This window comes from Manis javanica, chromosome 3, assembly GCF_040802235.1.
Source record: "Manis javanica isolate MJ-LG chromosome 3, MJ_LKY, whole genome shotgun sequence".
NCBI lineage: Eukaryota > Metazoa > Chordata > Mammalia > Pholidota > Manidae > Manis > Manis javanica.
The window spans coordinates 7,463,733-7,482,699 of record NC_133158.1 but is presented as its reverse complement, the minus strand read 5'-3'; the positions used below and the strand labels follow the sequence as shown (position 1 = coordinate 7,482,699).

At 46.5% G+C, this 18,967-nt stretch overlaps 2 protein-coding genes across 14 annotated transcripts in view; one reads left to right on the top strand and one right to left on the bottom strand.

Annotated features, from left to right (window-relative positions):
• The first annotated feature begins 41 nt into the window (after positions 1 to 41).
• Positions 42 to 5,178, top strand: PDHB (pyruvate dehydrogenase E1 subunit beta). Of its 2 annotated transcripts, XM_017656796.3 has the most exons (10): positions 42 to 151; positions 231 to 284; positions 1,616 to 1,723; positions 1,827 to 1,889; positions 1,994 to 2,029; positions 2,164 to 2,449; positions 2,864 to 2,974; positions 3,302 to 3,393; positions 4,266 to 4,407; positions 4,701 to 5,178. In XM_017656796.3, the coding sequence occupies exons 1-10, from the start codon at positions 110 to 112 to the stop codon at positions 4,844 to 4,846; spliced, it is 1,080 nt and encodes a 359-aa protein (XP_017512285.1). In that variant the 5' UTR covers positions 42 to 109; the 3' UTR covers positions 4,847 to 5,178. The 2 variants fall into 2 exon arrangements, with proteins under 2 accessions (XP_017512285.1, XP_036875181.1); XM_037019286.2 differs by lacking the exon at positions 1,827 to 1,889.
• Positions 5,179 to 5,668: 490 nt separating this feature from the next.
• PXK (PX domain containing serine/threonine kinase like) overlaps positions 5,669 to 18,967 on the bottom strand; it is a 62,170-nt gene continuing 48,871 nt past the window's right edge. For 2 of the 12 annotated variants that reach the window (XM_073230765.1, XM_073230773.1), the window contains 5 exons: positions 18,711 to 18,788; positions 18,108 to 18,194; positions 17,590 to 17,659; positions 15,858 to 15,920; positions 5,669 to 6,937 (listed from right to left, as the gene is read on the bottom strand). In XM_073230765.1, the coding sequence (XP_073086866.1) occupies positions 6,729 to 6,937; positions 15,858 to 15,920; positions 17,590 to 17,659; positions 18,108 to 18,194; positions 18,711 to 18,788 (507 nt within the window). In that variant the 3' untranslated portion in view covers positions 5,669 to 6,728. The other 10 variants (XM_073230775.1, XM_073230777.1, XM_073230769.1 and 7 more) reach the window with 10 other exon arrangements.

The following is an 18,967-nucleotide window of genomic DNA, read 5'->3' as shown; positions in this document are numbered from 1 at the left end:
ACGCCGGCGCCGTGCCCTCTCATTGGCCCGCGCCTTTGGGGAGGCGGGGCCTTCACGTCAGCGGCCTCGCTGTGTTGTCATTCGGCGGCTGCTAGAGGACACGATCAAGATGGCGGCGGTGTCCGGGTTGGTGCGGAGACCCCTCGAGCAGGTGGGCAGCGGTGCGCGTCCCCTGCGCGATCCCTGCCCCCTTGCGTCCCCTCTGAGCATCCTCCCTGTCTCCTCGCCAGGTCTCCGGGCTGCTGAGGAGGCGCTTCCACCGGTCGGCGCCGGCGGCGCTGCAGGTAACTGCACAGTCCGGGTCGGGCAGGGGGCTTCTCGTCCCCGGGCCGAGGCAGGGATCGCGCCTGCGCTGAGGTGGGTGGGTATAGAGGGTTGGGGACGGCCGAGGGTCCTGGAGGCTAACGGCGCCCGCCCCTCGTGCGTTGGATTCTTCCTCCTACCAGACACCCAGCATGTCACCCCCGGGAGGCTCATTGGAATCTAATGGGCTATCCGAGGAAACTAGACGCTTCTTACCTTAGTCCCCTTTTTTACTTTCTATTGTGGTAAAATACACAGAACATAAAATTTACCGTTTTAATGTGTATATTCGGAGGCACTAAGTCCATTCACCGTGTAGCGTGACCATCACCACCATCCATCTCTATAACTTTGTCCGTCATCTCAAACAGAAACTGTACCCACAAAACAGTAACTTCCCATTTCCCCATGGCCTTGGTAATCCCTGTTGCACTTTGTGTCTATGAATTTATTCTAGGTACGTCCGGTAAGTGGAGTCCTATAGTATTTGGCGTTTTATGTCTGGCTTATTTCATTTGGCATGTTTTCAGGGTGCGTTTGTGTTGTAGCATGTATCAAAACCTCAGCCCTTTTTCGGGCTGAATAATATTCCATGGCATGTAGGTACCATATTTTGTTAATTTGTTCGTCTGTTGATGAACATTTGGGTTCTTTCCACATTTGCGGTTTATAAATAATTCTGCTATAAGCATTGGTGTGGAAGTCCCTGAGTCCCTGCTTTCAGTTCTTTGGGGCATATATTCTAGAAGTGGAGTTGTTGGATCAAATGGCAATTCTTGTGTTGAACTTTTTGAGGAATTCCCTCCCCACCTTTTTTCACTAGAGATTTCTACCAACCTGTAAAGTTGTAGTCCTGGTGTAGTAAAGTGTAGTAAAGTTAAGTCCTGGATTCTGAAGGCAAAGTATTTGGCAGTGCCTGGCACGGAGTGAATGCTCATGTGCAGTATTATTTAGATTTCCTTAACAGATCTCTGCCCCATAGTACACCAAGTGTGGAAATAAAACAACCCAGTATACTCTCTATTTAGGAAGTCGCCTGTGAGCTGGTCTGGCCGGCAAGCAGATTTCTTAAGCTTAGGTGCACATCAAGAAAAGTGTTCAGTAAGCTTCTCATTAGCACATCCAAAAAGTGGCTATGTGTGACAGAAATGTTACTTTTAGAATTCTTTGCACTTTTAAAGAGAAAGCAGGTCTAGTGATAGTCTTTCTATTGTATGTCGTGGGCAGTTTAGGTAAATTATAAAGGAAGAGAATCTCCATAGTATCCTAAACAGTCGTGTAGCTTATTGACTGTTCTTCCTACCTGGGACAGGTGACAGTTCGTGATGCTATAAATCAAGGTATGGATGAGGAGCTGGAAAGAGATGAGAAGGTCTTCCTGCTTGGGGAAGAAGTTGCCCAGTATGATGGGGCATATAAGGTAACCAAGATAAGTGAAAGTTGTATAAACCTAAGGTGGCCATTTGCCCCCAGATACACTTAAAAGTAATGGGGGGGGGGGCGGTTTCACTGCTTAATTATAGGTTAGTCGAGGCCTGTGGAAGAAGTACGGAGATAAGAGGGTCATAGACACTCCCATATCTGAGGTAAGCCTTCCAGTGGGAAGCAGACATTAAGGGGCATGTCTGCTAAACTGTACACTGTTCTAATTTATATAGATTTTCACTTACGTTTGTGTTTTACTTTATAGATGGGCTTTGCCGGAATTGCTGTGGGTGCAGCTATGGTACGTCATCCTTTTTACAACTCTCAGCTGGAGAGATTTCTGTTAACATTGTTTCCATGTTGGAGGAGCAGTTGCTTGCCTCTCTTCAGTGCTGTTTTCAGTCTTCTTCAACATCTGTGTTTTTGATTTGACAGGCTGGGTTGCGGCCCATTTGTGAATTTATGACCTTCAATTTCTCGATGCAAGCCATTGACCAGGTCATAAACTCAGCTGCCAAGACCTACTACATGTCCGGGGGCCTTCAGTGTGTGCCCATCGTCTTCAGGGGGCCCAACGGCGCCTCGGCAGGCGTGGCTGCCCAGCACTCTCAGTGCTTTGCTGCCTGGTATGCACACTGCCCGGGCTTAAAGGTGGTCAGCCCCTGGAATTCAGAGGACGCTAAAGGACTGATTAAATCGGCCATTCGCGATGACAATCCAGGTCAGCAGAGTGACTGTGGGTCTCTCCTGAACATGAAAGAACTAAAACAAAATCTTGGCTCAAAAGGAACCACTGAAAGCTTCTAGTTAGGCTTAGATGTATCATACAAAATGTTAGTGATTTACATATATGGTAAAGATAGTAAAAAATGTGGTTATTTTTCTTATTTCTGACTATAAGGGGGCCAGTCAGGTAAAGGATCTATTAACTGTTTACCTACAACACTGGTTTAACCGCAGTAGGTAAATTAGGATTGACCAGACTACAAATGGCCATACCTAAATCAGCCTCAAGGCTCCTGGACATGAGGGACGTGAGGCTTCCTAATCAGCACAGTGAAACTTTTCACAAAATGAATGAGGGTGTTGTGTGCACATTCTTAGGCACGTAGTGACTTTTGTTTGTACTTTGCAGTGGTGATGCTAGAGAATGAACTGATGTACGGAGTTCCTTTTGAACTTCCCACAGAAGCTCAGTCAAAAGATTTTTTGATTCCTATTGGAAAAGCCAAAATAGAAAGGCAAGGTAAGAGAACTTAAGTGTGCATTTAAACATGATTTGTAATCCAGGCCCTGTATGTTGATCAATCTAGAAGTTACAGCCCTTTACGTTTACTAGGAGACCGTAGGATGAGTTCAAGTTCAGAAAATGTCATTCCCTCGCGGCTCCTACACTCGTGCAGTTCTAAATGTCAGTCCAGATTTGCATTTCGTTTCTAGGAAGCATGCCACATTCCTCATCTCGCTGGAATGAAGTTGAGTTGAACATTTTACCAATGAACAAGAGCCACAGCTGGCTACAGAGCGGTACAGCACCTCTCATTTCAACCTCTGATCTGTGACTTTGTTTCAGGGACACATATAACTGTAGTTGCCCATTCAAGACCTGTAGGCCACTGCTTAGAAGCCGCAACGGTGCTGTCTAAAGAGGGAATTGAATGTGAGGTGGGTGGACTTCCCCTTGTTCTTGAAGAATCAGAAAGGTTCCAGGCGGAGAAAGACAGTTACCATATAATTTCACTTACTTGTGGAATATAAAAACAAAGCAAAACAGAAGAGACAAAATAACATTAGACTCATAGGCACTGAGAAGCGACTAGTGGTTCCCAAGGGGGAAGGGACTGCTGGACCACTGCGGTGCACATTTGATAAAATAGAAAAAAAAAAAATCAGAAAGGTTCTTCTTAAATTTAAGACCTAAAAAAGGAGCTGTAGTTCTCTAAAGTTAACTAGATGTAAAATCTTGCTTTGTCACTCAGTTCTACCTCTGCTTAAAGCTGGGAACCTCCTTTTTAAATAGCTAAATTTTTACCACGCAGGGTCTGGATCTTTTAGAATAATACCTGCTTTAAATTATGATCCAGCCTTGGAGCTGGAGGCTGAGAGAAGCCGAAACATTGAGGTCAGTGAGCATGACCCTTTTGTACCCAAGACTTGCTAGCTTCGCTTGGGCAAGTTAATGTGCTCCAAGTCTCAGTTTCATCAACTATAAAATGAGGATAAATCAGACTGGTGGTGAGAATTACAGTTAGTGTAGGGCCTGGTACAGGGTAAGCAGTCAAATGTTAGTTATTACTTTGATGAAGTTGAAGCCAAGGGAGGATAAGTTAATTTTGTACGTTAACAGAACTGCCTATAATAGAGAAAAAGATACTTGTTTTAACTAGTTTCCTCATCCACATTTTGTTCATGAATAGGCAGATTAGATTTTTCTAGACCCAAAGATTAGCAGGAAACAAAAAAGGGAGTCACATTATGAAGTTAACACTATATTTGTGATGCAGTGGCTCTATAAAGCTTACACATTATCTGTTTAGGTGATAAATATGCGAACCATCAGACCAATGGACATTGAAACAATAGAAGCCAGTGTCATGAAGACCAATCACCTCGTAACTGTGGAAGGAGGCTGGCCACAGTTTGGCATTGGAGCTGAAATTTGTGCCAGGATCATGGAAGGTATTTCAGAGAAACTGGTTCTAGAATAGTCAAGCTATAATAAACATTATGTGCTTAGATAGTGGACAAAGAGATTGAAAGCTAACAGTAGCCAAATGACTTGACCTTTCAATTTATCACCCTGGTATTTTTCCTTGGGGTAAATATTTTAAAAAGCAAAACCAGAAACAATTCCCCGTAATCAGCATACCTTTAGATTTCACCTCTTCAGGCCAGCCACACCTTGTGTGTCAACGTGATGGTGCTCAGCTGGCTTTTCTGGCCTCACTCAGTGGAGTCTCCTTCTCTCCTAGGACCTGCATTCAACTTCCTGGATGCCCCTGCAGTCCGCGTCACTGGTGCTGACATCCCTATGCCTTATGCAAAGATTCTAGAAGACAACTCTGTACCTCAGGTTAAAGACATCATATTTGCAATAAAGAAAACATTAAATATCTAATTTAGACTTGAATTTCAAGTCACTGGGATTTAAAGTATTTGCTTGCACTTCACATGGACTGTACTGTAAGACCTCATCATTCATAAAGTTATCTCTAAAGCAGCAACACATTTTTGTACTGGAAAGAAGTTTAAATGTGCTTGTATGGAACAGTTCTCCACCCTCCTGCCCTAGATTCCATGCTTTTTCTTGTTAAAATTGTCGTGTTCTCTGAGTAAGACTAATGTAAAATTTTACTCTCTCATGAGAAGGGCAAGGTGTGATTGTGGCCGTGTCCTAATGAAAGATGGATCCAAAAAACACATGTAAAAAATAAAAGCATATTATCCATATTGACTATGAGATTGTTTTTCTAAGAAATAAAAGAATCCCCACAATGACTAATTGTATTTTTATATACTTGAAGTGTAGCATGGAAGTCTTAATTCTATTAATAAATTAGTGTCATCAGGAACTCATTATTAACCACGCTTGTAACAGAACTTTGTCCACAAAGACTTGAGATGCCTAATTGTAATAGGGTTCCATTTAAAATAAAAGCAAAATTCATATCAGGTATTTTTCCCATGGCCAAAAAACATTCTGCCATATAATGCCCTCTCCAGAAGTTGAGCTAAAAATAATTAGAAGCATATAAATGATGTCTAATTTAAAAAACTAGGCAGGATTGTTAGCTCTTATGAGGGAAAATAGGACACAAAAAAAGTACAGATAGGACAGGTGGGAAGGAAACTTAAACACCATGTAGATCTATTATTTTGTGTTTACAAAAGGTACTACAAGAAGTTCCATTTAAAATAGCTAGTGAAGCTACAAAAAACACACTTTCTTGACATGGTTTATTTTAATAAAAAATACAGCTGAACATTTATCACAGATTACGTGAAACTATACACAATGACATTCTCTGCATAGTGACCAACACTGATGTGTGTACTTGAATTTTTAAATGGATTATTTATAATCCTTTAAAGTGCAATTTAAGGGTTTAAACAAATCATAGGATAAAGATATTTCTAATAAGTGAGTTATATTAAAAAGATGATATATTTGGATTCAAAATAAAAAATCAGGATTTCTATTGGTGCCAAATTTAGTTGTAATAACCCCCGGCCACAGACCACAAACGACTTAATTTGCTGAGGATTGCGATCTAATTGGCAAGAACTATTTCTGATACTACCTTTTTTTTTGTCTCTTGAATACATCCTAACTAAATGGAACTAGGCGCTAGGTCTAGAACAGTTGCCGGCACAGCCCTGAGTTCTGTAACCATAATGGTATTCCTGGGAGAACTTCGAGAATGTTAACTTTCGACATTGTATTTGCAGGAAAATGAAGAACTCAGGTGCTCCTCTGACTCAGCGACATAACTATGCTTTGGACTACAGTGTTAATGTCTAAGATGAAATTAAGGTTGCAGAAAATGGGAAGTTACCTAAGAACCAGGAAATGCTTTAGAACAGAAATGAACTATGAGAGGAATGTTTTTAGGAGCTGTCTGACAGGATAGGGACTGCTACACAAAGGCCATTCACTGCCGTGACTGAATATTGTCTCTTTCTCTTTTGTCCATTTCCTTCAGTTGGTAGAAATACTGATTCCAATATGCTGCTGCCCCAAAAATATACCCACTGAAGGATGAACAAGATTTCTTTAAAATGGTAGTAGAGGAGCAAAATGCTTCTTAAGACAGCAATGCCAGCCTGATTTCATTCTACTTGAGTATGTCCCTCTTGGAAAGGCCCGTACATGAGCATCCATAAGATAGTATGTGGCTGTACTGGCTCAGCAGTCATTCATCCAGGAAGAGAGTACTTTTAGGGGTTGGAGGTAGAAGGGGAAAAAAAGGACTTCTCCCTCCAAGTGTAAACACAAAGCTCTAGCCGATCTTAGGAGCACTATGATCACAGGTTTCGGCTTTCCTCAAAGTTCCTTTCTGAAAGTTCTGGATGGAGCTGAGTAAGGCCCCTCTGCTCACGCCATTCATAGCCTGGGGCGGGAGCTGTGTGGGCGCCTCTGTGCTCGCAGGAAGCAAGGATGCTGCTGGTGGAGGTGGAGGTGGAGGAGGTGGAGGTAATGTGGACACCCCTGCAGAGGAAAAGGGACAGTCGGTACCCTTGCCAAGCGCCCTGCACACGCACTGCTCAGTCCCGGGCAGAATGGACTTTGGTGGGACTGCGAGTGTCTTCCCTCGGAGGGAGCGAGATACCCAGTGCTGCATCACGTTTTCAACACACTGAACGGGAAGGCGAGGAGCATCAAGGGGAATGAATTAAAGGTTGCCATTTCTCCCAAGTAATGGTCATGTGAGAAAAGACTGGACAAATCCCACAGATCACAAGAAATTATACGTAGTAACATTCTGTCTGCATAGATGAGGGTCTAAATCCATTTCCAAATTTAGTAATGCTCCCAAAAGTTCCATCAGCTCCCTTGCCAGGTCCCGGGCAGCCCCACCTACTCCTAAGCTAACAGACAGAGACAGTCCTCTGAACACACAGTGCTGGCTGCCTGAGTATCAGGCACTAACAAGGGGTGAACAGTTCTTCAGCTACTCTGACACACAATGGTTCGTGTTATTGGATGTGATTTGATATAAATTAACAAACCACTCAGACTTGTCAGCCAGCAACCAGCGCCTGATGGGTTATGGGTTCTCCAGGGCGTCTGTCTTAAATAATCATTTCCTATTAGGTTGTGCTAAAGAAATATAAAATGCTACTAATGTCAGTGATGCAGAGCAGACACCGGTTTCCTCAGGGAGGAGTCGCCCTCAAGCAATCTTCCTTCTGTAGGGGCTGATCCAGGACCGAAAAGGAGTTGCACTAACTCTACATTTTTGCTGAAGCACCAGCAGAGACTGGAATGTCGAGCTCTACCCCTAGAAGGCAAAGAGAAGGAAACCGGACCAGTATCTAAAACCTCCCTTGGGTCCCAGGCATATAGACATCCGGCATGTGAATTTCAGTTTTGAATCGATCAGCGTTCGGATGCCATAAACCAACACTCGGTACAGAGAAAGCCCTGCCCTCCAGGACTTGCCTGGGCCAGTTAGCTGCCACTCGTGCTGTGAACCCTGCAGCTGTTCTGGCCTCACCCTCTATGACCCTCCTAGGGCTACACCAGGGAGATAGTCCACCAGGTGGCTTTCCCCTCTAAACGGCCACAAACTGTAGTGGTAACGGGGAAACATACCGATCACCACTTGCACTTACATGGGCGAGTGGTTCAGGATCACCAAGAAAGTGCTTCGGTAAGAAGGGCACCCTTTTTATCACGAGTGACAGGCAAAAGTCAAAAGTCTTGCACTTAATAGAAAACCACTTACCTTCCTTTACATCTTTTACCCAAACCTAAGGCAGCTGAAATGAAGAATCACACAGATACACACACTCATGCTCCACAATCTTGGAACTCAAGTGACAATATAGCAATACAAATAAACATTAAATACAAGTGAACAAGATGTAATTTTCATTGGTTCTGTGCAATATCAACTAATGAATGAATTTCTATTAATTACGTTCTACACCAGGGTGGATTGTGGGAAAAGTTCCTGGCTTTCTGTTACAAGGCTCCAAGATAAAAAGGGCTTCAAACCTGAAATGACAGTTGAGGCAGGGAAGGCAGGGAGAACAAGCATGTGACACAGCATTCCTCTGGAGGGGGTGTTTGGATGAGTGACCGGTGAGATTCCAAGAGGAGAGGTTGCCCATGAAGGCTCTTGGAACACCAAGAGAGCCTGGAGGGATGAGCGGGTGTCTATGTCTCCCGTCTCATCCCCACCCAAGGGGCAAAGGAATATGGACTTGACATTCAGGGCCCAACATGTACCAGAAAGAGCTTCGGCGTTCCTGCCTTCCAGCTTTGTGCTTTGACCCTGGCAGGAGGCATTGTGGGTTTGTACATGAGAAGACAGGTCCTGGGCTGTAGCAGCACTTACCCCCTATTAATAAAGGCAATAGAATGGCCATCCATACTGGCTACCCCTCCAGCCCAGGATTCTGGGAGGCCAGAGCTGGGCCTTGGAGGCTGGACTTGGGTATGGACTTGGGCTGCCCTCTCTGCATAGAAGAAAACTGCTTGGTCTTCATGAGGAACCGACCTCTGGCCCTGGCCTCAGTACCAGGCACTAAGTGTGCAAACTCACTATGGAAGGGTTTGGGAGTCGGGGGTGTGTTCGGTAAATGGATCTTCATCTTCCAAGTATAGGGTGCGACTGTTCCCACTTTAAATGAATCTCTTAGAATATGTAGGGAGCATAAGTAAATACGCCATCCAAAGTACAGAGGATCCTGCGCCTGTTAAGCAGACAGGACGTGGAGGGCAGTGCAGGAGCCCACAGGTAGGGAGCAAGGTCACTCTCCTACAGAGGCCCAACCAATCAGAGGGCCTCATGTCCCAGGAGGCCCACTTCCCTCCCTGGGCCCGTGACACCAGGGCATAATGTGCACAGTCAGGGCAAGGCGGGCCGGAACTCAACCTGCAGCTCAGAACTCTCTGCAGGGGAGGGGAGGCCGAGGAGGCGGAAGGTCACCACTGGAGGAGGCAGGAAATACAGGCCGGGGCTTGACCGCAGGCCCCACTGGGGCTTGGGGGCTTTTTCTCTTTGCCTTTTCAGTGGTCCACAGCTTCCTTTAAAGGTTTGTTGGGGCTTAAGCTACAACATATTATAAAATTAGCCATGTTAATAAGGATCAAATTCAGAGTTGGCTGTTTGGTCCGTGACAAACCTGGAAAGAAATGCTAATGCCTAAGCACCCCTGACTCCTCACATGTGCACAGGCTCCTTCCCACGAAGAGGCCTTCGACAGCCCTGATTCCCTGGCAGCAGAAAACACAGGACAGCTTCCATGTTAGACTGAATGCCAACTGAATTGACGAGCTTTGAAAAATACCGGCTTGTAACAACCCAGGATCTAAGATGCTCCGAACAGATTACCTACACATATAACCAGGTCAGGCTGATCCCTCCAATCCAACCTTCTTTTAGACAAAACCCCAAAAGACAACTACTCTACCCTCCCCAGATTCCTAACCACCAAACCACACGGGAACCTGGCAATCCGGCAGAGCCCCTGGCAACAGCCCCAGAGAAGCACAGGTTAGAGCTGGGGAGGAATGCCTTATTAGAAACATCCTTGCCAGCCTTGTGGAAAGGGCCTCGGAGGGCCGAGGCTGGCAGTGGGCAATCTACAGGTTTCTATCAGTCTGACTTCCTCTGTGGTCCACAAACAGGGGTGGGGAGGCCACGTGGACACCAAACTAACTTGAGACCTACCGGCTACCCCTGACGGGAGAGAGCAGGGCCCCCTGGAAGCAGGCACCCCCCAGCCCCTGGGAACCGCCTTTGCCTTTCGCCTCCACTAGATGAGGAGGCTGCACTCGTGTCCCAACTCAGGAATTATTAAGGATGCTTAAAAAAGCTGCTTTTCTCTACCATCAGTTACAAAACCCAGTAAGTTGTCTCCATGTAACCAAGAACTCAACTGCCTAACTAATGCCCCTTCCACGGAACCAACGTTTTTGTAGCAACAGGACTTTGAGATCCTGGTTCCCAAAGTTAAAATACACCAAAATGCCATGCAGTTGATTTACAGGTTTTAGAGCTGTTTTAACAAGTAAAATCCAAGTGAAAATGAAGATTGTGAAGGTCATGATGAAAATGACATGAGTATCAATGAAGTCACTGGGTGCTTTTTAAAGATGCTGTATTTCATTTTAATGTTCAAACAGGGAAATCATGTCAAATCCACTTTCCCATTTGTTCATCACTTGACTGATCTAGATGCACTAGGTCCCATTTCACATACAGAAACAAAGCATCTTTAAAGTTAGAGAAATCAGGATAGCGTACTTTACCGAAAATTCACGTTCAAAATGGTGCATACTCTACTGAAAACAGCAAAGAGAGAGAGAAAGAGGGGACACAAGTCATTATGCAGATTTTAGTATCATTTAATCAAATGTAAGAGAGAGAAAATATTTGTCTGACTCACATGCTGATTATTCTCACTGCTGAACTAGGACATACTGAACTTAACCACAAGGTACACTGGCTCACAACCCGTTTGGAACATGGCAAACATACTAGCAGAGTAATGATTCATTTTCCTTTCCATATTCCTTTTCTTTTTTTCTGAGCTTAGTTAGGTGCTATTTTTATTCATTTACAAGCACAACACTAACTTCAGAAGACCCGTGAAGGTTTTACCTCCCTTGAAAAATGGAATGGGTACTGGGAGTTACCTAGTTCTATTCCTAAATAAAGACAGTTTATCAAAAGGGGAGAAAAATGAGAACACACCATTTTCCGAGCAAATCTTCTATGGTCTAAAATGGAGACTTGTCTTTCTAAAGCTGGGAAGAGCACAGACACAGGGCAGGTCTAGGGCAGCCTCCTGGGCAGGAGCAGGGGGGGCCCTTCCCTGAAGGCCATGGGGCCTCTCAAGGGACTGAGTTGGACTGTGGTGGCATTTGCTTACCCAAGGCTATAAAACCATTAAAAAAAGAAAAAAGCAAGCAAGGCAAGTATTTTTCTTGTCTTCTTGTTAACTGGCCAGATTCCAGGTTACGTGGGAAGGAGAATGCTTTCCCTGACAATGAATCCCAGAGGTCCTTACCAACCAAGCTGCCCCACTGCCCAGAGAATACTTTCCTCTGGGGAGGAGGAGCCAGGAAACGAGACATGTGAGGGGCAGGGCAGGCTGACCACTCACGTGGGAGAGCCCTGGGAGGATGCTGGGACACTGCCCGGTGCCATGCCCTATCCACTCCAGGCGGGCTCAAGGGAGGAGCTCACCCAAGGGCTTGGAGGGTGGGGAGGCGGGCAGTGAGCTGGCAGGAGAGCAACCCCACAGGCCAGACCTGCTCACCCCAAGGACGGCAACTACCTTGTGCATGTGCAGGTGTTGAGGAAAAAGAGGAAACTTGTAGAGCATCGATTTTGAGCCTAGTATGGGTTTAAGACTTTGATTTGCCTAGACAATTCTAGAAACTCCAACATTCTAAATAAATTCATCTTTCAAATGTGCTTTATTTATTCTTCATCTTCCTTCCTGTTACTCAATCTCTCAGTCACTCTGTGCCCATAAACTATTTTCCCTCCTGCAGATAGAAAACACCCCCTCTCTCTACTCATTCTTATGGACTGGATGTTCCACAAACCACCCGCTCTCTTTTCAAAACTATTGCTTAAAATTATAAACTGCAAGCAAGAAGGGCTAGAATTCCTTGCAAGGCTTCACAGCCTATACTTTATAGAACTTTACTGCTTATAAAGCCTTGTCCGACATGTACTTTATCTACCTAATTAAGACCAGGAATTCTTTTAAAAGACTGCTTCAAAGAATGGAAATTACTTGTCCAAGGTGATGGGAGAAAATGGTGGTGCTAAGACTCATGCCTGGGTCTCTGACTCTGCTTTCAGGGGTCTTTTCAAGCACAGGGCCTGCAGGGTACCCAAGAGAGCAGGCAAACAATAAAAATTGGGAGGGTAAACGGGCAGAGACCAAACCAAATGTGAATTCTGGCTCCAGCAAGCCCCACTTGTGTGACCTGGGTCAAAGTACTTTACCCCCACTAGAGCCTCAGTTTCTCTGTCTGTCAAATGGAGCTATAGTAGAATCCATTCACACTGGATAAGAAGGTATTCATGATCAAATGAAACAATGGCTATACATCACCTAAAATAGTGCCTAAAATAAGTGCTCTAAAAATGTTAGGGATGATTGTTAAAAACAACAGTTTAAGGTCTCCTGCTTACTTAGCTTCCCCAAAATATGCCTTTGCAAACTTGTTTAAAAAAATTAAACCTCACACAGTAGTAAGGCAACAAGCCTGTCTGTTCCTACAGGGGGCAGGGGAAGGGAATGTTTGTGTGTGTGTAAACTGGGACCTTGTAAGTCACTCTGTATGGACACTGCATGTAAACATTAGCTGGTGACACTTGTAATGAAATAAGTTAGGATAAGGAATTCTAAAGGTCTTAAAAGACCGACCTTCTAGAGGTAGAAAATATAACCTACAGCAGAAAAGAAAGCAATGTTCTCACTGAAAAATTAAGGATCTCAGCAAAACAGTTTTTGAGAATCCCACAGCATCGCCAGCAGATGCAGGGAAATGCTACTTTCCTCATCAGTCTGGTGTAGACCTCAAGAGGCTCCAAGGCGGGGAGGTGCAGTAAAGGGGGATGGGGGTCCCAGCCCTTACACAACTGCCAGAAAGCACTCCTGAGGGTAAGACCCCTTCACTTGGAAACACTTGTCACTTCTGCCCCATCCTAAAAGCAACTGAGCTTAATACCACGCTTGGCTACGATGAATGCACTTAGAACTGACGCTTTTGAGAAGAAGCACAACACTGTCAAACTGAACTTGCCTAAGTTGATTCACTGCCGAGCAAACTGCCAAGGGCAAGGTCCACGTGGATTCAGAGCGTGCCTAATGACACAGAACGGAGCGGTGGTCTCCTCCAACTCCTACCACTTGCCCTTTACAGAGGCAGTAACCAAAACCCAATGTGGAAAGTGAATCCTTTGAGATCTCCAAGGAGTAACAGGGAGGATCCTGAGGGCTTACACTGTGCCAGGTGCCGCTCTAACTCCACACAGGGGGAGCTCACTGGACCCCAGCATTGCCCCCGGGGCAGGCGCTCTTATTTCTCATTGACCAATGGGGAGCCTCAAGCATAAGGAGGTCAAGTCTCTTGTCCCAGGTCCTACAACTAGCAAGTGATGGCTCTGAAGTTCAGGTTCCCTGGTCCGAGGTGCAGTTCTCAAGAGCTCCCAGGTTGAGTTGTGTTTGAGATGTTACCTTTACGAGGAATTCTAGTTTTTCAGGTGACGATTCTCTATTTAAAGAGGGAAACTACTTGGAGAAGAAATTTACCATGGTTGGACCCCTTGGAAAGATTTGCTTGAATTATGTCTATCATTTTAGACCTCCTTAGAGGTGCTGGAAGCATGACTCCGTGCCACCTGGGACCTTGTCTGTCTGCTCTTCTCTGTAACCCAGCCTAACCACAGCGCTGGCGCACCGCGGGCTCCCAGCAAATGCACCTTGAGTAACTGAATGAATAAACTCACTGTGGGTGCACCGTTCAGGGCCTGTGACACTAGCTATCACTTTTAAGAGATGCATTACAATAAATGCCCAGCAGAGGTCAGAGTACAGTCCTTGGAGCTGAGTCAATGATTTCCTCAACAAAACTGTAAAGGAGATAAAGGAAAGGAGCCAATATTTGCAGGGAATCTCACGTTTCTACCAGGTCTTGAGGCTTGGGGCCTCACATATGTGTTCCTTCTCAATTCTTATGATTCTTCCTCGGACCCAGTCGCATCGAATCCACAGTGTTGCCCCCTTACTGATTCCACTCACCTCAGATGACATTTTCCCAACACTGCCTCTAATTACAAAAGATACCTCTTCTCCTCTCCTTCTGAAAGTTACCTCATCTCATGCAAACCTGTGCTGGATGAGACAGCTCCCATTCAAAACACAGGCAACTTAGAGGATTCATCACAAAAATCTGGTAATAAACTGTGAATTCCCCAAGGCATTTAAAAAGGAGTTAACTTCCCAGGACCACATCGAATGGGCACGCTGAGGTGCTCTGTAGTATAGCAGACACCTCATGTGGCAAAGGAGGGAATATGGACTCTCACTATTCATTCCCTCCAACTTCCTTAAGATGTCTAAGTGGTGTGAAACTAATACCCTATCTTCTGGGCATGATCTGGCAGTGGATCTCCAGGAATTTCTCATCAGCCTATACAGGTCACCTCTACAAAAGACAGACACGTCTATGTTTTCTCTTGATCAGTATTTGGGGACTTGCTTGTAAAATCTGCTGACATAGTCAGGGAAAAGATAGCATACCTGTGAGCCAGGTACTTTGCTGCTAAAACAGGTCTTGGCCCAGGACATGGCAGCAAACCACCAGTAACCATCCTCAGCCAATAAGGAGAGACACCCCACCAGCCAGAAGTTACTCAGACTAGTCCCTTTCTACTTTCTTGTCATGTTTTTTCTAGAAAGCCAGGTAACGAGAGCACCAGGTCACGCTCTTGGGAGCTCCTGGGGGCTACCTTGAGCATCAGGGAATCTGGAATTGTCAACTCATAAATCAACGCCAGCCAATGACTGCGCCTCGAACAGCTGCAGCAACTCTCCCCAGCACGGTGTCATGCTCGCCGTGGCAGAACCAGCGTCTCTAACTTCCAGAACATCTGGCGCATTTAAGAAATGAAAAGACATACTGATACCCCCGTGTGTTTCTATGGGGCTTGCAGAATGGTTAGGAGAGAGATGTTAGTTCAAAAGGAAGGAAGGAAGGAAAGCAAGTATTATGAGGCCATTCCACAGAATTACAGATTATTTTTATAAGTATTTTCCAAGATAAATTCTTCACACATTTTTCAAACAAAACTCATAGTAATCTAATTTAATTCACAAAAGTGAAACAGAAGCTAGTCACCGAAAAACACTCAGATGAGTACATGCATTACAGAGCAGAGCACAAACAGTTATCAGGAAATCAGAAACCCGGCAGCCATTTTGCTCCCACCCAGAGGCATTTCACCGGTGCTGCTCTGGGACAACACTGACACTACGGCTGGGCTCCCGAGGGGGGAGCTCCGGAGGGCAGGGCCCCTGGGCGACAGGGCCCCTGGGCACCAGGGCCACTGTTCTGTTCCGCTGGGTGTGCACAAAGAGCAGCTCTGCTCTGAGGAGCCCTGCCAGAGGCTTTTTTAGCAAAGACAGCGAGATGGAGGTAGAGGGTGGTTAGTGGTTCTGAAACCAATTATTCCATTCCCCGGGGTATCTGAGTCTGGAGATCTAGACCCTCAGCTCCCCAGATGACGCTGCTGATTCGCACTTCCCCTGGTTTCCTGGTGAAGGCTGCTACTATCTAGCCCCTGAAATGCTTGGGCCAAGGCAGCAAGAGAAAAAGCTCTACTCCCCCTGCTGGTGGGGCGGAGGGCGGCAGGTGACTCTGCGTCACTAACCTGCTGTAGAGGGTGGGGTTGGTGATGACGGGGATGTGAGAGGCGAGCTGGCCCCAGATCCTGCTAAGAGAAAACAGAGACGCATTTTACTGAAAAAGGAGGTAAAACTCAACCCATCTTGCCTGCACACTGCTTGGGCAGATTTTAAGGAGGGGAGACTGAACTTGAACTTCTGGTTCCAGCAGGGTCTGGATATAAGCTGTACATTTCCAACAGCTGCTACTCCACTTTCCCAAGCACCTTGAGAGCACGGAGCTGTCTTGGAGCCCTTGGAACCCCAGCTGGCTGCATCTGGCACAGAGCCTTACAGGCAGGCAGGGCCTCAGGAAGGTTGGGAACCCTGAGCCAGGCTTTGCTTGTAAAAACTTAGCAGCTGGACAGCATATCTGTCAGTTAAAGGTGCTCACTGAAGACATGCATCGCAGCCTAACGATGACAATGACCAGCCATGTCCACCCCATCAACCACGGAGAAAATGGACCTCCAACTCTCAAACTACTGCTGGCTGCCACAGCCTCCAGGCCCTCCTCCTCTAGCCACAGCCCTGAGGGGCCTGCTGTGGTTCTCACCGGGGCCTCCCTGCCTCACTTCTCTCCTGAGCCTCCCCTGCTTGCCTCTGCAGTGGTGTCCATATGACTTCTGGTCTCCTGAGGAGTCTGTGGTCTTCTCCCATCCCAACCCTCCCATCTCCAGCTCTGTCCACAGCACCTGTGCTCTCCGGTGGGGACTGGTTCAGCCTTCAGGCGTCTGCACCCTTCACCACTCTCCTCACGCCCCCAGTGGGCACCCTCCTCCCTGGCTTCCCTAGAATCCCTGAGATGGCATGAGCTGTGAACACCCTCAGTATCCCCACTTCCTCCCACTTTGAGTGCCTCTGCGTCTCCGCCTGCCCATCCGGCTCCTGCCTTCAGGAAGAGTGGGAGGGTCCCCCAGGCAGAGGCTGACCACTAGGCTCCTGATGCTAACCCTTGGCCTTCTAGCCCCCAAACTCCTCTTGCTTTTGTGTCTTCAGCTTCTCTCTGCTAGGTCCCTCTCCTCCGCCTGAAAGTAATCCCTCAGCATAAAAATCCTCCCCTTCCCTTGTCCTCCAGGGCTAAGCCGATGCTGCCCGGTTTAGGAGGAGCCCTCCCCTCCCTGTGGGGAACTCTACTTCACAGACTCACAAGGGGGAAGAAGGGGAAGGCCTCAGGGACAGGCAATCCATCAGGGCTGACTTCCAAAGATAGACGCAGCAAGGCCCAAACCCAGCAGGGCTGGGCGAGGGGCATCTGGGAGTGACAGCGAGCACAGTGCCCTCTGTACCATCTGGCCCTTCTGCAATGACACTTTCTGCCATGCCCACGCACTACCGGGTCCTTTATACCATGCGGGAGGACACACACGTCCACCACATGGGGACCAGAGCAGAGGGCAGGATTTGGTGTCATCTGTTCATGCAGGCTCTACTGACAAACAGGAGGCCTTGCCCCAGGAGCAGGGCTGGCTCCTCTCCAGGGCTAATGCACGTCCTTGGTTGATCAGGTCTTGCCATCAGTGGGGAGGCTAAGTCACCCAACCTCCGCGGAGTCTTCCTGCACTTGGACTGTGAGCCTGTGAACGCTGTTGCTATCCTCCCTTAGGGACAGAGGGCTTCTGTTCTCTGTATCCGCCAGCACACTGCCCCATCTCTGGCCACCAGAACCCAAGACCTGACCTTTGAGTCCTGGGCCAACCACAATCTATAACCAGTTACCTGAATTATTGGAGTTGCTGTATTTTGCAGAATGTTCTTCACTATTTTCAATAGCAGATCGTTTTGATTTCTTCAAAAACACATGCAAGGAGGGGGAAAAACAAAGAATAAACACTCTGAAGGTGGGTGTTGGGACAGAAACATTTTCCAGGAACACAGTTAAACTAGCTACACGCAAGGTCGTACCTGGCCTCCTAACCTAATATGGTGAAGAAGCCACAGCCAAAACCAAAGGGGGAAAGAAATCAAGAATGCTGAGTTTACTGTGTCAGGCCAGTCATTCCCCCAGTACAGTAGGCCATAATCAGCCCCACTAGCCAAGAAACGCTATGGCCCATTTCTCTGCTCATATTATGTGGCTTTTTTAAAAGCTGCAAACCAGTCATGTGGAAATAGTTTTAGCTTTCAAGGAGATGTAGCACAAAATCTGCCATTAATGAAATGTGCACCATCTACCTACAACTTTCTTCACATGCAGTCAAGAATTCAGAGAGAATTCAGAGAGACACCTGGCTTACCTTTCGAGCTAGAATCTTTCTCTTTTTTCTTTCTTCTTCAGATCCATGGTGAGACTGAGCTTTTGTCAGTCTTCGATGCTGGTGAATCTTTAAGAGACCACAATTCACCACAAATGTATGCATATCCTACCCACTAATGAAAATCTCTAACATGTTTTACCCAATCAAACTATTTGGATGAAAAATCTTTCCTTGCTCAGCCTGTCTACCTCCAAGCTGGGGTCTGGGTGTCTGGGAGAAGAGAATGCCAGAGGATGAAGACCTCCGTTGCTTCCCCCAGTTCCTTCCTGCCTTTCTCTCTTTTACAGAGTCACATGAGGTCCCCTGCGCCTTTAGACGTGGCTCGGGTGCGCCCCCCTGCCTCCTCCACCAGCCTGCCCCTTGATGAACATGCTTGCTTCCCCCATAGGCTGAGCATCTTCAGGGCAGGACTGTGAAGTGTTCAGCTGTTTTATGGGGTCAAGCCTGGAGCCTGGTTCAGAGCAGACATGCAAGAAATGTTTATGGAATGAGCAATCAGTCAAAAGTAAACTACCGTGAATACCATGATGGGGGTGGGGGCACCAAAGGATAAGAGGCGATGAGGAATTATCAGCAATTTACCTGTTTCTGTTCTTCAACTAATCTCTTTTCTATACATTCTTTAGCAATTCTGAGTGCCTCTTTTAACTTTGTGGGGATCTGCAGGGGAGAGAAAGCACATAACCTATTGAGTGTAATGGCTGGAGAGTCTCTCAAGTCCTGGTTTTAACAAAGGGGCAACTCGTTATCGTAAAAGAGGAGATCTGAAATAAAATCAGGTACAAGCGATCCACTTGAATCCTATCCTGGCTACTTTTGGTACCACAACATGCTTGCCT

Excerpts from the sequence above, each read along its gene's own strand:
- PDHB (XM_017656796.3), top strand. The coding sequence starts at position 110 with ATGGCGGCGGTGTCCGGGTTGGTGCGGAGACCCCTCGAGCAG. Across the intron at positions 152-230 it reads TGCGGAGACCCCTCGAGCAG|GTCTCCGGGCTGCTGAGGAG; the intron begins GTGGGCAGCGGT and ends TCTCCTCGCCAG. Across the intron at positions 4,408-4,700 it reads TTGTGCCAGGATCATGGAAG|GACCTGCATTCAACTTCCTG; the intron begins GTATTTCAGAGA and ends CTTCTCTCCTAG.